Source organism: Poromitra crassiceps, assembly GCF_964638095.1.
Source record: "Poromitra crassiceps genome assembly, chromosome: 21".
NCBI lineage: Eukaryota > Metazoa > Chordata > Actinopteri > Beryciformes > Melamphaidae > Poromitra > Poromitra crassiceps.
Genome location: NC_139638.1, coordinates 17,550,006 through 17,564,434, shown reverse-complemented (window position 1 = coordinate 17,564,434; position 14,429 = coordinate 17,550,006). Strand labels below are relative to the sequence as shown.

Here is a 14,429-nt window from a genome sequence, read left to right as displayed (position 1 = left end):
CACTTTGAAACGCGCAGCAGAAAGCCCAGAAAGCCCAGAATCGGACGCAGCTTCATCCCAGCTCACAACCGAAACCCCAGAAACGAGCGAGCCTGATCCAGACTGCCCCGATGAGCGGCCGCCATCCAGGCAGCAGAGACTCACCTGACACAAGCAGCACTCAGAGCGAGCAGAGCCACCAGAGACACACCCACGGAGGAGGAGTTTGCAGTAGAGGGGGGGTGGGGGTGCTGTTATATTGAAGGAAATTACTGTTCAGATGTTTCAGGTCAGAAAATATTAGCTTCAGAGTCAGTGATTTGCTTGAAATGCTATATTTCACAAAAGGCTCAATATCTCAGCTTCTAGATGGAAACGCCTGTATTTGCTGTTTTTGACATATCTTCTCCGGCTGATAACTAAAGAACGGAAAATGATATCAAAATCAAGCTTTTTTTTGCTGCTGATACAATAGAGTCTCATCGTTCTTTGTGCGTGTTCGGTGTTTACATAGTAATATCACACAATATTCTGTGGGCCTCGAGAAATCACTGAAAACGCTCTGAAACTCTGGCACTAGAAGCGTCCGTTCTCCAAAAGTGGCTGGCACTCAATGAGTTAATATACGTAGGCGTAATATATGTACGTAACGTAGGCGTAGGATTGATTAAATAATAATAAATCAAATAAATACTTTCCGTTTTGTTTTTGGAAAAATAATTATTCACCATGATGTATTACAGAGATGAAAGTAACCAAATCACTCAAAATACCTGCAAAGCTCGTTATAGCGACCTGCTTTAGCCTATTGCCAACAATGTGTATCAGCGAGATGTGTGAAGGGTTCTGCCAGACCACCACACATAATGTGTAGTTTCAGTCAGAGGACCAGACTGATCATCAACTTCTCCTAACCTTCAGTCTCACCACTATCACTCTCGTGTCACCACACCACGACCACTCCCAGTAGATCAGTCTCACCTTTAGTACTAGTGTAGTTGATACGATCCAGTACGCTACCATGAGTATGGTCAGGAACGAACGCAGCACCTCACAACATCATCTGGCTGAATAGCATACAGACTAACTCAGAGTGATGATCCGACATTATTACACTTGGGATCTAGCATCTGCCCAACATCAAATTTCCAATGAAAAATCACATAAATTCTCTCTCCACCAGTTGAAGGTTCGACCTTATTTTAGGCCTCACGTTCTAGAGATGTTTGAGCTCAGGCGGCTCGGCTGGAGGAGGATCATGGAGCGAAGCGTTTAGTGAAGATCTGACCTGAAAGCCAGTGAAAATAGTGATTCCATTACAAACGATCTGGCAACGGTCTGGCTTCATAAAGAAAGCTATTTATGTAGGCATTGTGCCTCTCTGATTTAAGAAAGCTATTTGTGTAGGCATTGTGCCTCTCTGATTTAATAAAGCTATTTGTGTAGGCATTGTGCCTCTCTGATTTAAGAAAGCTATTTGTGTAGGCATTGTGCCTCTCTGATTTAAGAAAGCTATTTGTGTAGGCATTGTGCCTCTCTGATTTACGAAAGCTATTTGTGTAGGCATTGTGCCTCTCTGATTTAAGAAAGCTATTTGTGTAGGCATTGTGCCTCTCTGATTTAAGAAAGCTATTTGTGTAGGCATTGTGCCTCTCTGATTTAAGAAAGCTATTTGTGTAGGCATTGTGCCTCTCTGATTTAAGAAAGCTATTTGTGTAGGCATTGTGCCTCTCTGATTTAAGAAAGCTATTTGTGTAGGCATTGTGCCTCTCTGATTTAAGAAAGCTATTTGTGTAGGCATTGTGCCTCTCTGATTTACGAAAGCTATTTGTGTAGGCATTGTGCCTCTCTGATTTAAGAAAGCTATTTGTGTAGGCATTGTGCCTCTCTGATTTAAGAAAGCTATGTGTGTAGGCATTGTGCCTCTCTGATTTAAGAAAGCTATTTATGTATAGGCATTGTGCCTCTCTGATTTAAGAAAGCTATTTGTGTAGGCATTGTGCCTCTCTGATTTAAGAAAGCTATTTGTGTAGGCATTGTGCCTCTCTGATTTAAGAAAGCTATTTGTGTAGGCATTGTGCCTCTCTGATTTAAGAAAGCTATTTGTGTAGGCATTGTGCCTCTCTGATTTAAGAAAACTATTTGTGTAGGCATTGTGCCTCTCTGATTTAAGAAAGCTATTTATGTAGGCATTGTGCCTCTCTGATTTAAGAAAGCTATTTGTGTAGGCATTGTGCCTCTCTGATTTAAGAAAGCTATTTGTGTAGGCATTGTGCCTCTCTGATTTAAGAAAGCTATTTATGTAGGCATTGTGCCTCTCTGATTTAAGAAAACTATTTGTGTAGGCATTGTGCCTCTCTGATTTAAGAAAGCTATTTGTGTAGGCATTGTGCCTCTCTGATTTAAGAAAGCTATTTGTGTAGGCATTGTGCCTCTCTGATTTAAGAAAGCTATTTGTGTAGGCATTGTGCCTCTCTGATTTAAGAAAGCTATTTGTGTAGGCATTGTGCCTCTCTGATTTAAGAAAGCTATTTGTGTAGGCATTGTGCCTCTCTGATTTAAGAAAGCTATTTGTGTAGGCATTGTGCCTCTCTGATTTAAGAAAGCTATTTGTGTAGGCATTGTGCCTCTCTGATTTAAGAAAGCTATTTGTGTAGGCATTGTGCCTCTCTGATTTAAGAAAGCTATTTATGTAGGCATTGTGCCTCTCTGATTTAAGAAAGCTATTTGTGTAGGCATTGTGCCTCTCTGATTTAAGAAAACTATTTGTGTAGGCATTGTGCCTCTCTGATTTAAGAAAGCTATTTGTGTAGGCATTGTGCCTCTCTGATTTAAGAAAGCTATTTGTGTAGGCATTGTGCCTCTCTGATTTAAGAAAGCTATTTGTGTAGGCATTGTGCCTCTCTGATTTAAGAAAGCTATTTGTGTAGGCATTGTGCCTCTCTGATTTAAGAAAGCTATTTGTGTAGGCATTGTGCCTCTCTGATTTAAGAAAGCTATTTGTGTAGGCATTGTGCCTCTCTGATTTAAGAAAGCTATTTGTGTAGGCATTGTGCCTCTCTGATTTAAGAAAGCTATTTGTGTAGGCATTGTGCCTCTCTGATTTAAGAAAGCTATTTGTGTAGGCATTGTGCCTCTCTGATTTAAGAAAGCTATTTGTGTAGGCATTGTGCCTCTCTGATTTAAGAAAGCTATTTGTGTAGGCATTGTGCCTCTCTGATTTAAGAAAGCTATTTGTGTAGGCATTGTGCCTCTCTGATTTAAGAAAGCTATTTGTGTAGGCATTGTGCCTCTCTGATTTAAGAAAGCTATTTGTGTAGGCATTGTGCCTCTCTGATTTAAGAAAGCTATTTGTGTAGGCATTGTGCCTCTCTGATTTAAGAAAGCTATTTGTGTAGGCATTGTGCCTCTCTGATTTAAGAAAGCTATTTGTGTAGGCATTGTGCCTCTCTGATTTAAGAAAGCTATTTATGTAGGCATTGTGCCTCTCTGATTTAAGAAAGCTATTTGTGTAGGCATTGTGCCTCTCTGATTTAAGAAAACTATTTGTGTAGGCATTGTGCCTCTCTGATTTAAGAAAGCTATTTGTGTAGGCATTGTGCCTCTCTGATTTAAGAAAGCTATTTGTGTAGGCATTGTGCCTCTCTGATTTAAGAAAGCTATTTGTGTAGGCATTGTGCCTCTCTGATTTAAGAAAGCTATTTGTGTAGGCATTGTGCCTCTCTGATTTAAGAAAGCTATTTGTGTAGGCATTGTGCCTCTCTGATTTAAGAAAGCTATTTGTGTAGGCATTGTGCCTCTCTGATTTAAGAAAGCTATTTGTGTAGGCATTGTGCCTCTCTGATTTAAGAAAGCTATTTGTGTAGGCATTGTGCCTCTCTGATTTAAGAAAGCTATTTGTGTAGGCATTGTGCCTCTCTGATTTAAGAAAGCTATTTGTGTAGGCATTGTGCCTCTCTGATTTAAGAAAGCTATTTGTGTAGGCATTGTGCCTCTCTGATTTAAGAAAGCTATTTGTGTAGGCATTGTGCCTCTCTGATTTAAGAAAGCTATTTGTGTAGGCATTGTGCCTCTCTGATTTAAGAAAGCTATTTGTGTAGGCATTGTGCCTCTCTGATTTAAGAAAGCTATTTGTGTAGGCATTGTGCCTCTCTGATTTAAGAAAGCTATTTGTGTAGGCATTGTGCCTCTCTGATTTAAGAAAGCTATTTGTGTAGGCATTGTGCCTCTCTGATTTAAGAAAGCTATTTATGTAGGCATTGTGCCTCTCTGATTTAAGAAAGCTATTTGTGTAGGCATTGTGCCTCTCTGATTTAAGAAAACTATTTGTGTAGGCATTGTGCCTCTCTGATTTAAGAAAGCTATTTGTGTAGGCATTGTGCCTCTCTGATTTAAGAAAGCTATTTGTGTAGGCATTGTGCCTCTCTGATTTAAGAAAGCTATTTGTGTAGGCATTGTGCCTCTCTGATTTAAGAAAGCTATTTGTGTAGGCATTGTGCCTCTCTGATTTAAGAAAGCTATTTGTGTAGGCATTGTGCCTCTCTGATTTAAGAAAGCTATTTGTGTAGGCATTGTGCCTCTCTGATTTAAGAAAGCTATTTGTGTAGGCATTGTGCCTCTCTGATTTAAGAAAGCTATTTGTGTAGGCATTGTGCCTCTCTGATTTAAGAAAGCTATTTGTGTAGGCATTGTGCCTCTCTGATTTAAGAAAGCTATTTGTGTAGGCATTGTGCCTCTCTGATTTAAGAAAGCTATTTGTGTAGGCATTGTGCCTCTCTGATTTAAGAAAGCTATTTGTGTAGGCATTGTGCCTCTCTGATTTAAGAAAGCTATTTGTGTAGGCATTGTGCCTCTCTGATTTAAGAAAGCTATTTGTGTAGGCATTGTGCCTCTCTGATTTAAGAAAGCTATTTGTGTAGGCATTGTGCCTCTCTGATTTAAGAAAGCTATTTGTGTAGGCATTGTGCCTCTCTGATTTAAGAAAGCTATTTGTGTAGGCATTGTGCCTCTCTGATTTAAGAAAGCTATTTGTGTAGGCATTGTGCCTCTCTGATTTGGTTGCAGAATGGAGCGCTGGCTTTGGGGGAGAACATTCCTGTGCAATCTGTCACTGACACACAACGCCGAGAATAGAACCAAGGAGATATTTTCTTTCTATTGCGGCTGATTAGAAGGTCTATTAAAGTAATGGAATGGCTGTTGGCTCAGAGGTTAAACACGCTGTCCTGTCAGGGGAAAAGATGATCCAGCCGTTTAGCATAAACACAACCATTCATTTCAATCGCTGTGTGTGTACTGTACACTAGGGATGTTCATCAATTGTCGAAAATCGATAATTGATTGTTAAGGATTGGAATCGATCCTGTGGAATTTGGATCGATTTTGTTATTATAAAAAAAAAAAAAAAAAAAAAAAAATTGGACTAGGTTTGGGTGGAATTCGTTCCTCCTCGCCCCACTCCATTGCACAGGCGACTAACGTGAGGTGGAGCTTCATATAGTCTCTAGTTTTCTGGCTGGGCACGGGCCTTTGTGCCAACAAAACTGTTTTAAACATGGGGAATTCACACCGGCATGCGCCGGGGACAGCAGTGTTGGAGAGGAGACACATTGAAATAAAGAGTTCATTGAGGAGAACACGTTGTCTTTCGTATTTTCTGCCATAGGCATTCATTTTGTAAAAAAAAATATATATATATATATATAAAAATATATAAGTATTAATATGATCGATAATCGAAAATTGATCGTTAATTTTCACAGATCATCGATTATGGAAAATTTTCAAAATGAACATCCCTACTGTACACTATAACATAACATACATATAACATAACACTATAACACTATAACATATAACACTATAACACTATAACATATAACATATAACACTATAACATAGGCACTTTTTATCACCCATATTATTCTGCATAACGTGAAGGAATGTGTACTCGGATCGGGGTACTAAAGTATAATTCATTTTTCCTTTCTAATTCAGACATGGAAAATGGTTACAATTAATCTAAATTGAAGAATGAAAAAGAGTAAAAAAAAAAAAAAAATTAAGCTGAAAATCATTTTTCAAACAGAATCGAAAAACACAAAAACAATCAAAGTCTAACCCAATTTTTTTAATTTTTGGCCATTCCCTTTTGATCGTTATTCATTTTGGATTGGAAAAATGCAAAATTAAGATTGAAAAGTACAATTCAAAGTTGAAAATACAAAATTGAAAATTGAAAAATGGAAGTCACGTGACCATTTCAGGGTACGCCCACATTTCAAGGTATGTCCATATAAGGTACGCCCACAGACCGACAGAAGAAAACAGAAGTCAATTGCTGAAAGTCAAAATAAAAGCACCTGTATCCTGGGTTAGGCTCAGTTAAATAGCGTTAGCTAACGTCATGATTGCTACTATGGATATCAATTTTAGGTATTGTTTCTCGGCTCAGAAACTGTCATGCGCGCTTCTGTCTGTGGGCGTACTATATTTGGGGCGTGTGTTCAGTATTGTTACCATGTACTTTACACAAAGTTACTTATAAAATGATCTGCGATGCTTTTATTTAATCAAAATAAGGTGTTACTGTGCGCTATTAAAAGAGGCTTCAGAGGAAATTGAATCTCTAATCTCCGACAATAGTCAAGAACACGGTTCACACAGAGTTACTGTCTGTGGGATATTTATATTTCAATGCATAATCAATACACACATCAGTGAGGGGGTAACTTAGGACAATCGGTGTGACTATGGCAACATGAAATGCACAGTTTGCAAAGCTAGAATGAATTCTGTCATGTTATTTCAGTCAGATTTGCTTTAGAGGAGAACTTCACCTAAATGAAATCACTGGTCCACAACTGAACTCAAATCAACTCTAACTGTCAAACTAATTGAATGCCTGCAAAACTGTTTACAGTTTTCGGCTGTGTGTGAGATCACGTGCAAAATAAATCATTGTTTTTCAGTGAAGTTCTCTTTTAATATAAGAGAACAGTTACTCCACAACAAAACAATCATGCATTTCTTAATACTGTCATTTTCTTACATCACTAGATTTAGTTCAAAAGACAGCATTTTTGTGCGCACGCTAGTTTTTTGACAGCAAGTTTTCAATTGCAGTTCTACTTTCAAAATGTGTACCTCAAGTGTAAACATAAACATAAATATATACATATTACAACACGGTATTCTTTTCAAAATGCAGTATTGGTTTTTTTTTCTCAAACTATGTCGTATCAGAGCACAAAGAGCTATGAAAGACAGGTATTATTACAGTTGAAAGACAATTGAATTAAAAAATATATGGAAATGAGCAGATTTGAAAGCGATCAAAGCATGAAAATGCATGTGTGGGAGTGAGGATTGTGCAGACGTGTGGTCTTGTTCCTAAGCAACATTCACATCATCTCTCATCGCTCTCTCACAACGCCCACCACTGGCTATTCTCATGCTAAACTGAATTTTACTCCAAACAAAGCGTCTCTTTGACACGATGGAACGCTCTCACAGCATCTTCTACACTGGTTCTGAACTCAACCTGCTACCAACAGGACAGGTCGACAGTTTAAAAATAGACAGATATTAATATTGATAGAGAGGGGGGCAGAGAGTTTTGGCCCGGGAAACGGCCTGCAGCAGCAGAAAAGGTGAGACATTCGCTTACTCAGAAACTGAGGAGGAACTATTGTGACATCACATTGTGACATCACATCCTGCATGTCACCCAATCCCGCACATCATTTGTGTTCTGGAACAATACACTCTTTTGTCCTCCGATTTCCCCAGTGAAGCTGTGGTCATTGAAAAGATGCCTTTAGGCCCCATGTGTTTGTCAGGTATGTGTAGGCTACAGGGGCGTGTTGCAATTAAGCCCAAACCTCTACAAAATGAGGAGGAGAGGTGACACCATCATATGGAGACACTGCATGAAATAGGCCACGCCCATCACGGGGGGGAAAGCTCTCCATTCACTCCCATACACCAGCACCATACATAGCTAAAAGCTGTTGTGTGGTGGTGGGCTGCAGTCAGACAAATGTAAAAAATCGCCAATTAAAGTGTCTTTGTACTCCCGAGCAAAACAAGGAAGCCGCTGAGAATTGGCGAGAAGAAAAATGTGGATCTTGCGTGTGAAGGAAGTAAGTTTGAGTGTTCATCTTCCGTATATATGATCTTTGAAATGCCCTGCTCCAACTTAACTCTCACTCATAGAGACACTGCCAATGTAATAGGCCACGCCCATCACGGGGGAAGAGCTCCGTTCATTTCCACACACCAGCGTCATTTTCCTTGAAGTAAACATAGCTAAAAGCTGTTGTGTGGTGGGGCTGCGCAGACAACAAATGTAAAAAATCGCCAGTTAAAGTTTTTTTGTACTCCTGAGCAAAACAAGGAAGCCATTGAGAATTGGCGAGAAGAAAAATGTGGATCTAGCTGTCAAGAAGTAAGTTGGAGTGTTCATCTTCCATATATACAATCTTTTGGTGCAACACGCAACCATGCACGCGACATAGGAGAACGCCAGGATTGGACAGGAGTTTGTGTTTTCCCCCGTCTTGGGCGTGGTTTCTGAATGATGACGCGTTACGCAGTGTCTCTATCACTCCATTCACCACACACTCCACCTCTCCTCCGACCCCTCAACATGAGCCCATCCAGCCGGCTGTACCCCACTAGACTGACACTTCCCGTCTGGCACTCGCCTCCGTGTCATTACGGTCACCATGACAACAACAACCTCTGTGTCATTACTGTCACCATGACAACGACAACAGATGAGTCACACTGACTGCTCAGGCGCCTCACTTCCTGTGAGGGTATCTTAGGCTACTTCTGTGACTGAATGACTGACTGTCCCAACATGAACACACACACACACACACACACACACACACACACACACACACACGACTGACTGTCCCAACATGAACACACACACACACACACACACACACACACACACGACTGACTGTCCCAACATTAACACACACACACACACACACACACACACACACACACACACACGACTGACTGTCCCAACATGAACACACACACACACACACACACACACACACGACTGACTGTCCCAACATTAACACACACACACACACGACTGACTGTCCCAACATTAACACACACACACACACACACGACTGACTGTCCCAACATGAACACACACACACACACACACACACACGACTGACTGTCCCAACATTAACACACACACACAAATCCTCCCAAAGTACTGATTCATGGTGAACAGGCTCAAACTCATGTCTGGAACAGTTCCTCCGAGTCAGACTAACTCCAGCGATCAGTGCTCTTACTAAACTCAAACCAAAAGAATTCCCTCTGACCTGTAGGAGTGTGGAGTCACCTCCCAAAATGACTCAACGTGGATAGGGTGTGTGTGTGCGTGTGTGTGTGTGTGTGTGTGTGTGTGTGTGTGTGTGCGTGTGTGTGTGTGTGTGTGTGTGTGGGTGTTGTCTGTCTGTATATCTGTCAGTGATACTCAACCCGAGGCTCTAGAGCCACATGTGGCTGCTTTATGGGTAGTTGTGGCTCTTTTAAGTCCTATACTTTAAATAAATAAATAAAAATATAAGAATAAATAATGGGAGGAAAGAGACTTTTTTGGATTGTAAAGATTTTTTTTGGTCAATGTGTCTCTTGAGTATAGGGAAAAGGTTGAGTACACTGATCTATGTCACTGGCTGTGACTAATGCATGTGTGTTGCTGTTATATCTATATCTATACAATGGCAATACATAGTCCCAAACAGCTGAACCCCCCCCCCCCCACACACACACACGCGCGCGCACACACACACACACACACACACACACACACACACGCACACACGCACACACACACACAGCCATGCTCATGTGTTACAGTACTTACATCGGTCTTTCTAAACTTGGCTTTGAGGCTCTTCATGTTCAGTCTGGTCCATGCAGTCTCTCTCTCTCTCTCTCTCTCTCTCTCTCTCTCTCTCGCTGGCTCAGTCTGTGAGGAAAGTGACACAGTTGTTAAGTTCTTCACTGTTGTTAAGTTCTTCACTGATCGCATCCCTCATTCCAATTCAGCCATGTGTTTCTAGGGGGGGAAACGGGTTTGGCAAAGACTCTCTCGAACAAGTTACATATCCAGTCAAATTGCTGTGTGGATGTGCTGCAGCAGGGATTCATGGTGGAGAAGAACCCACAACATCAGTACCTATTTTAGAGTTGTGTTGTGTTACAGGAGGTATAGCTGCTGCCTGGCTTCCAACCTGACCTCTGGTCTCATCCAAACCTTTCACTTCCAACGTCCACCTCTAAAGTTACCAGGTCAGGTGGCACTTTACTCATTTTCTGACGACCCAGCGTGAGATGATTTAAAATGATTCCCACGAGATAAAGTGGCACAAAGTTGCATGAAGTTTGGCTGAAACATTATTCAACTACTAACTGTGTTATTATAGCAAGTATAACACTCGCATGACCATGTTATTCATATACACAAATACATCATTTCCAAATATATATATATTTGACATGCTTACATGCTACCACATCGGTTTACAGCACAATCCACCAGTCACCATTATAGGCAATACAAATGTGCTTTCTATTAGAGAACGGATCTGAAGTGAAACACGGCTCTGGCAATGTGGGCACAGCTCCGCACATAACACTAATAAACAAGGAACGCGTCGTTTGTCAGCATCACCTCTGCATATTTGCACAGTTTCCCGAGAGAGCGCCGCAGCTGCGCTTCTCTTCCAAACAGTGGAAGAAGCCATTCAGGGAAAACACAAATAAACTTGAGTGAAGTGGCGGCTCTCTTTACAATTTTAGCGCAAAGTAGCCAAATGCGCGCGATGTGCGTGCATCTATCATCAGTGTGTATCCGCGACAACAATCAAACGCTTCGACCGAAACGGTGCTTGTTTGACTTGACGTTATATAGCGTGAAATGGCTGTTTCAAACCAGTCAGTAACGTTATTATAAACTAGCAATCAATCGCTCAACATCAACTTTCATATGAATGTAGACGCAGCACGACTTACCCTGTGAAAAGTTGGAATCACAGCAGGACTGGAGACATAAAAAAAGAGGCCGATAACACAACCGATTTCTTTGCCCCAAAAAGAGATTAGCAACCCGGGTCAGAGCAGCGACAGCGAGCCGGTGCTATCTGGTGTGGGATGTGGTGGTCGAATGGACGCATGCATGGAGGAGAAGTGAACGGTGCGTCGGTAGGCTGCTACACACACACACACACACACACACACACACACACACACACACACACACACACACACACACACACACACACACACACTGAGTCTGAGGCGGGCGGCCCGCATACATTAAAAGTTGAGCTCTTGAAGAAGCTGCTGTCTGTCTCTGCTCGGGACCGGACCAGCGCGAGCTCAGCTCACGGTACGTGCACATCATGAAGCGCTCGGCGGCTTGCCTGCTGAAAAAGCCGCTTTGACGCTGCATCTTGATAGGCTGTCTTGCTCTATTTCCGTGTCTGATTGGTCCATTTGCCTCGCGCCCCCTGCCGCTGGAACCGCCCACAGCGTTTCCCTGTCGCAGACTAGAGGCGGCTTGTCTCCGAGCGGCTTCACGCTCGCGGGGCGGGACTAGGGCGGGACCTTTCGTTGAAGCTACCCAATGACAGCTCTTCCTACACATTTCCTCCCCGCACCCTCCTGTATACAACGTTTCTACAGGCTACAGCTCCAAGCTGGAAGCTGGTTTGCACGCCCACAAAACGCTGCGACACAGCGGAAAAGCGAATTTGCCATTGTAGATGTGCACGTACCGTCAGCGGCTCTGTTGCCCGGTTTAGGAAAGTGACGTCACTCCCCCAAGTGCCCCCGTGACCGAGTGAGTCTCCTCTGTTCTCCACATGCCCCCCATTCATATTACGATTAAAGGGATATTTCGCCCGAAACAAGCCACACAGTTTTACTCTTACTGCTTTTTGGTGTCTTTGTATGTTTTTTTATATGTGCAAATAAATAACGGGGGAATAATAATAATAATAATAATAATAATAATAATAATAATAATAATTATTATTATTATTATTATTATTATTATTATTATTATTACCTATAATAATAATAATAATAATAATAATAATATTATGATTATGATTATGGTTATGATTATGCTTATGATTATTATTATTATAAAAAGGCGAGAATACAACAGAGCAGAATAGAATAGAATAGAATAGAATAGAATAGAATAGAATAGGAGGGAAAGAAGAGAAGACATTCCTATAGGCAAACTTCATGCTCTCGAAATCAGGTGGATTTTGTTATCCCTAAACTTTAGTGAGACCAATGATGAAATTACATCAGATTATGTTGCAACACTCCTCAATGAAACATATGAAGCAGGTAAGAACCTGTCTGGGCTGTGCTGTGCTGTGAGGTTGTAATGCTGATGTGCTGATGCCATCTGGTGTGGTGAGTCACACTCTGATTGTCCTCTGTCCGTTTTTTCATGCGAAAACACATACCGTATATCTATCTATCTAATCAATCAATCAATCAATCAATCAATCAATCAATCAATCTATCTATCTATCGATCTATCTATCCATCCATCCACTCACCCATCTATCTATCTATCTATCTATCTATCTATCTATCTATCTATCTATCTATCTATCTATCTATCCATCCATCCATCCATCCATCCATCCATCCATCCATCCATCCATCTATCTATCTATCTATCTATCTATCTATCTATCTATCTATCTATCATTTAATGTTTAATCTAAATGACTTTCCCTATTCAGTAGGCTACCATGCCTTCAAATGTCCTGAAATGCCTCTAAAGTTTAAACTGTTCTAAAACAATGTGTACAGCAGTTTTTTTAAAACAATATCTGAATTTCTGTCATGCCAGACATCATTGATGAGAGGGAATACAAAAAATAATGTAAGAGGGAGAAAGAGAGGGGTCCATTTAACTGTTGTAGCCTACTTATAGCCTACTACAGTGATACTTAACTTGCGGCCCGGGGGCCAGATGTGGCCCGCGATAGGGTGCCAAGTGGCCCCCTGGCCATTTTCTAATTCACAATGAAAACTATAAAGTTCAACTGAGCTCCAGCTAAATTCTCAAATATCGCCACCTGCTCACCACCCAGGTACTTAGGCCTACTAACTAACTTAACTTAACCTATCCTGTGTGCACAAAATTGTCAGACTAAACTCCGGCTGACACCCCAAATACCTATAATCCGCTACAGAAAAATGTATATTATTAATGTTTGTTTATTAACTGGCCCCTGGCCTCCTGTCATTTTGCAAAAGTGGCCTCCGGGCAAAGCAAGTTGAGTATAACTGCAGGCTAATGATAGTGGTCTTACTGGTTTATAATCTACTGATTGTTGTTTTGTTAGCTTTTTCATTCAGTAGGCTAACTGTTACATGCACTGCACATCAGTCAATAGCCAAGGTGTGTCCCTTCACCTTTTGACTCAACAGGAACTATAGCGTGTAGCTAGTTTGTAGATTCAGGCCGGCCCGGCTGTATGTGAGGAAAGGTCAAAGGAGGTAGTGTGGTGCCTGGATAAGCCTCCAGACACTGACATCTACAGGCCAACTGTGATTTATCACCTCAAACTTCATGGTGGTTTTGTGGATGTGTGTGTTCACTTTATGATGTCCACTGCATACTGCAGTTTGTGCTGGAAATCATGGGTGCATGCATATTGTAACTAAGCACACACAGAAATACAGGATGATACATAGATTTATTTATTTATTTTTATTTTTTACAAATGTCACATTGTGTGCATTTGGGTTTCAGTCTTCATCTAATGAGCCTATAATTACAGTGTTTTGTTGTGCAATGAGAGAGTTAAGATTTAAATTATAACTTATGGCATCATCACCCAGACCTATAAGAGCGGGGAGCGGGGAAACACCCAGGGCGAACACAGAAAGACAGACAGTCAACACTTCTCATTCTGTTCCACTTCCCATTCAAGGCCACTTTCGCAGCAACCGTTTTTTTAGGTGATAAAGCAGGAAGTAATCCAAGTGTAACCAATACTATTAATGAGGGCCCTGGCACTGGAACACCAAATGTAATGCAAGTTGCAACCATCATTAATATTGGTTACACACCTGCTTTACTTCCTGCTTTACCACCTCAACATGTTGCTGTGAAATGAGTCTAGAGTCTCCAATCCACCTGCGCTGATGGCAGCTGCTGCCAAGCTTACCTGTAGGGCGTCAAAGTGCCCTTTGATCCCTACAGCCAGGTAAAAATGATCAATTATGAATCTGCGTCTTCACCACCACTCACCCATGTCACTAAAGTTACATTATGGATGGTAGGTAGGCTACTCTAGTAGGACAGGCTCTCAAAAAAAGTCATCCCGCCCTGTAAAACCATGCGTAATATGCATGGAATTGCA

At 41.3% G+C, this 14,429-nt stretch overlaps 1 protein-coding gene across 1 annotated transcript in view; it reads right to left on the bottom strand.

Moving 5' to 3' along the window:
• Nucleotides 1–11,096, bottom strand: part of rai14 (retinoic acid induced 14) — a 90,865-nt gene extending 79,769 nt beyond the window's left edge. Inside the window, exons 1-2 of the mRNA XM_083657356.1 lie at nt 11,041–11,096; nt 9,890–9,988 (exon numbers count right to left, since the gene is read on the bottom strand). Of these exons, the coding sequence (XP_083513482.1) occupies nt 9,890–9,925 (36 nt within the window). The 5' untranslated portion in view covers nt 9,926–9,988; nt 11,041–11,096. The remainder of the gene's footprint in view (nt 1–9,889; nt 9,989–11,040) is intronic.
• Nucleotides 11,097–14,429: the final 3,333 nt, after the last annotated feature.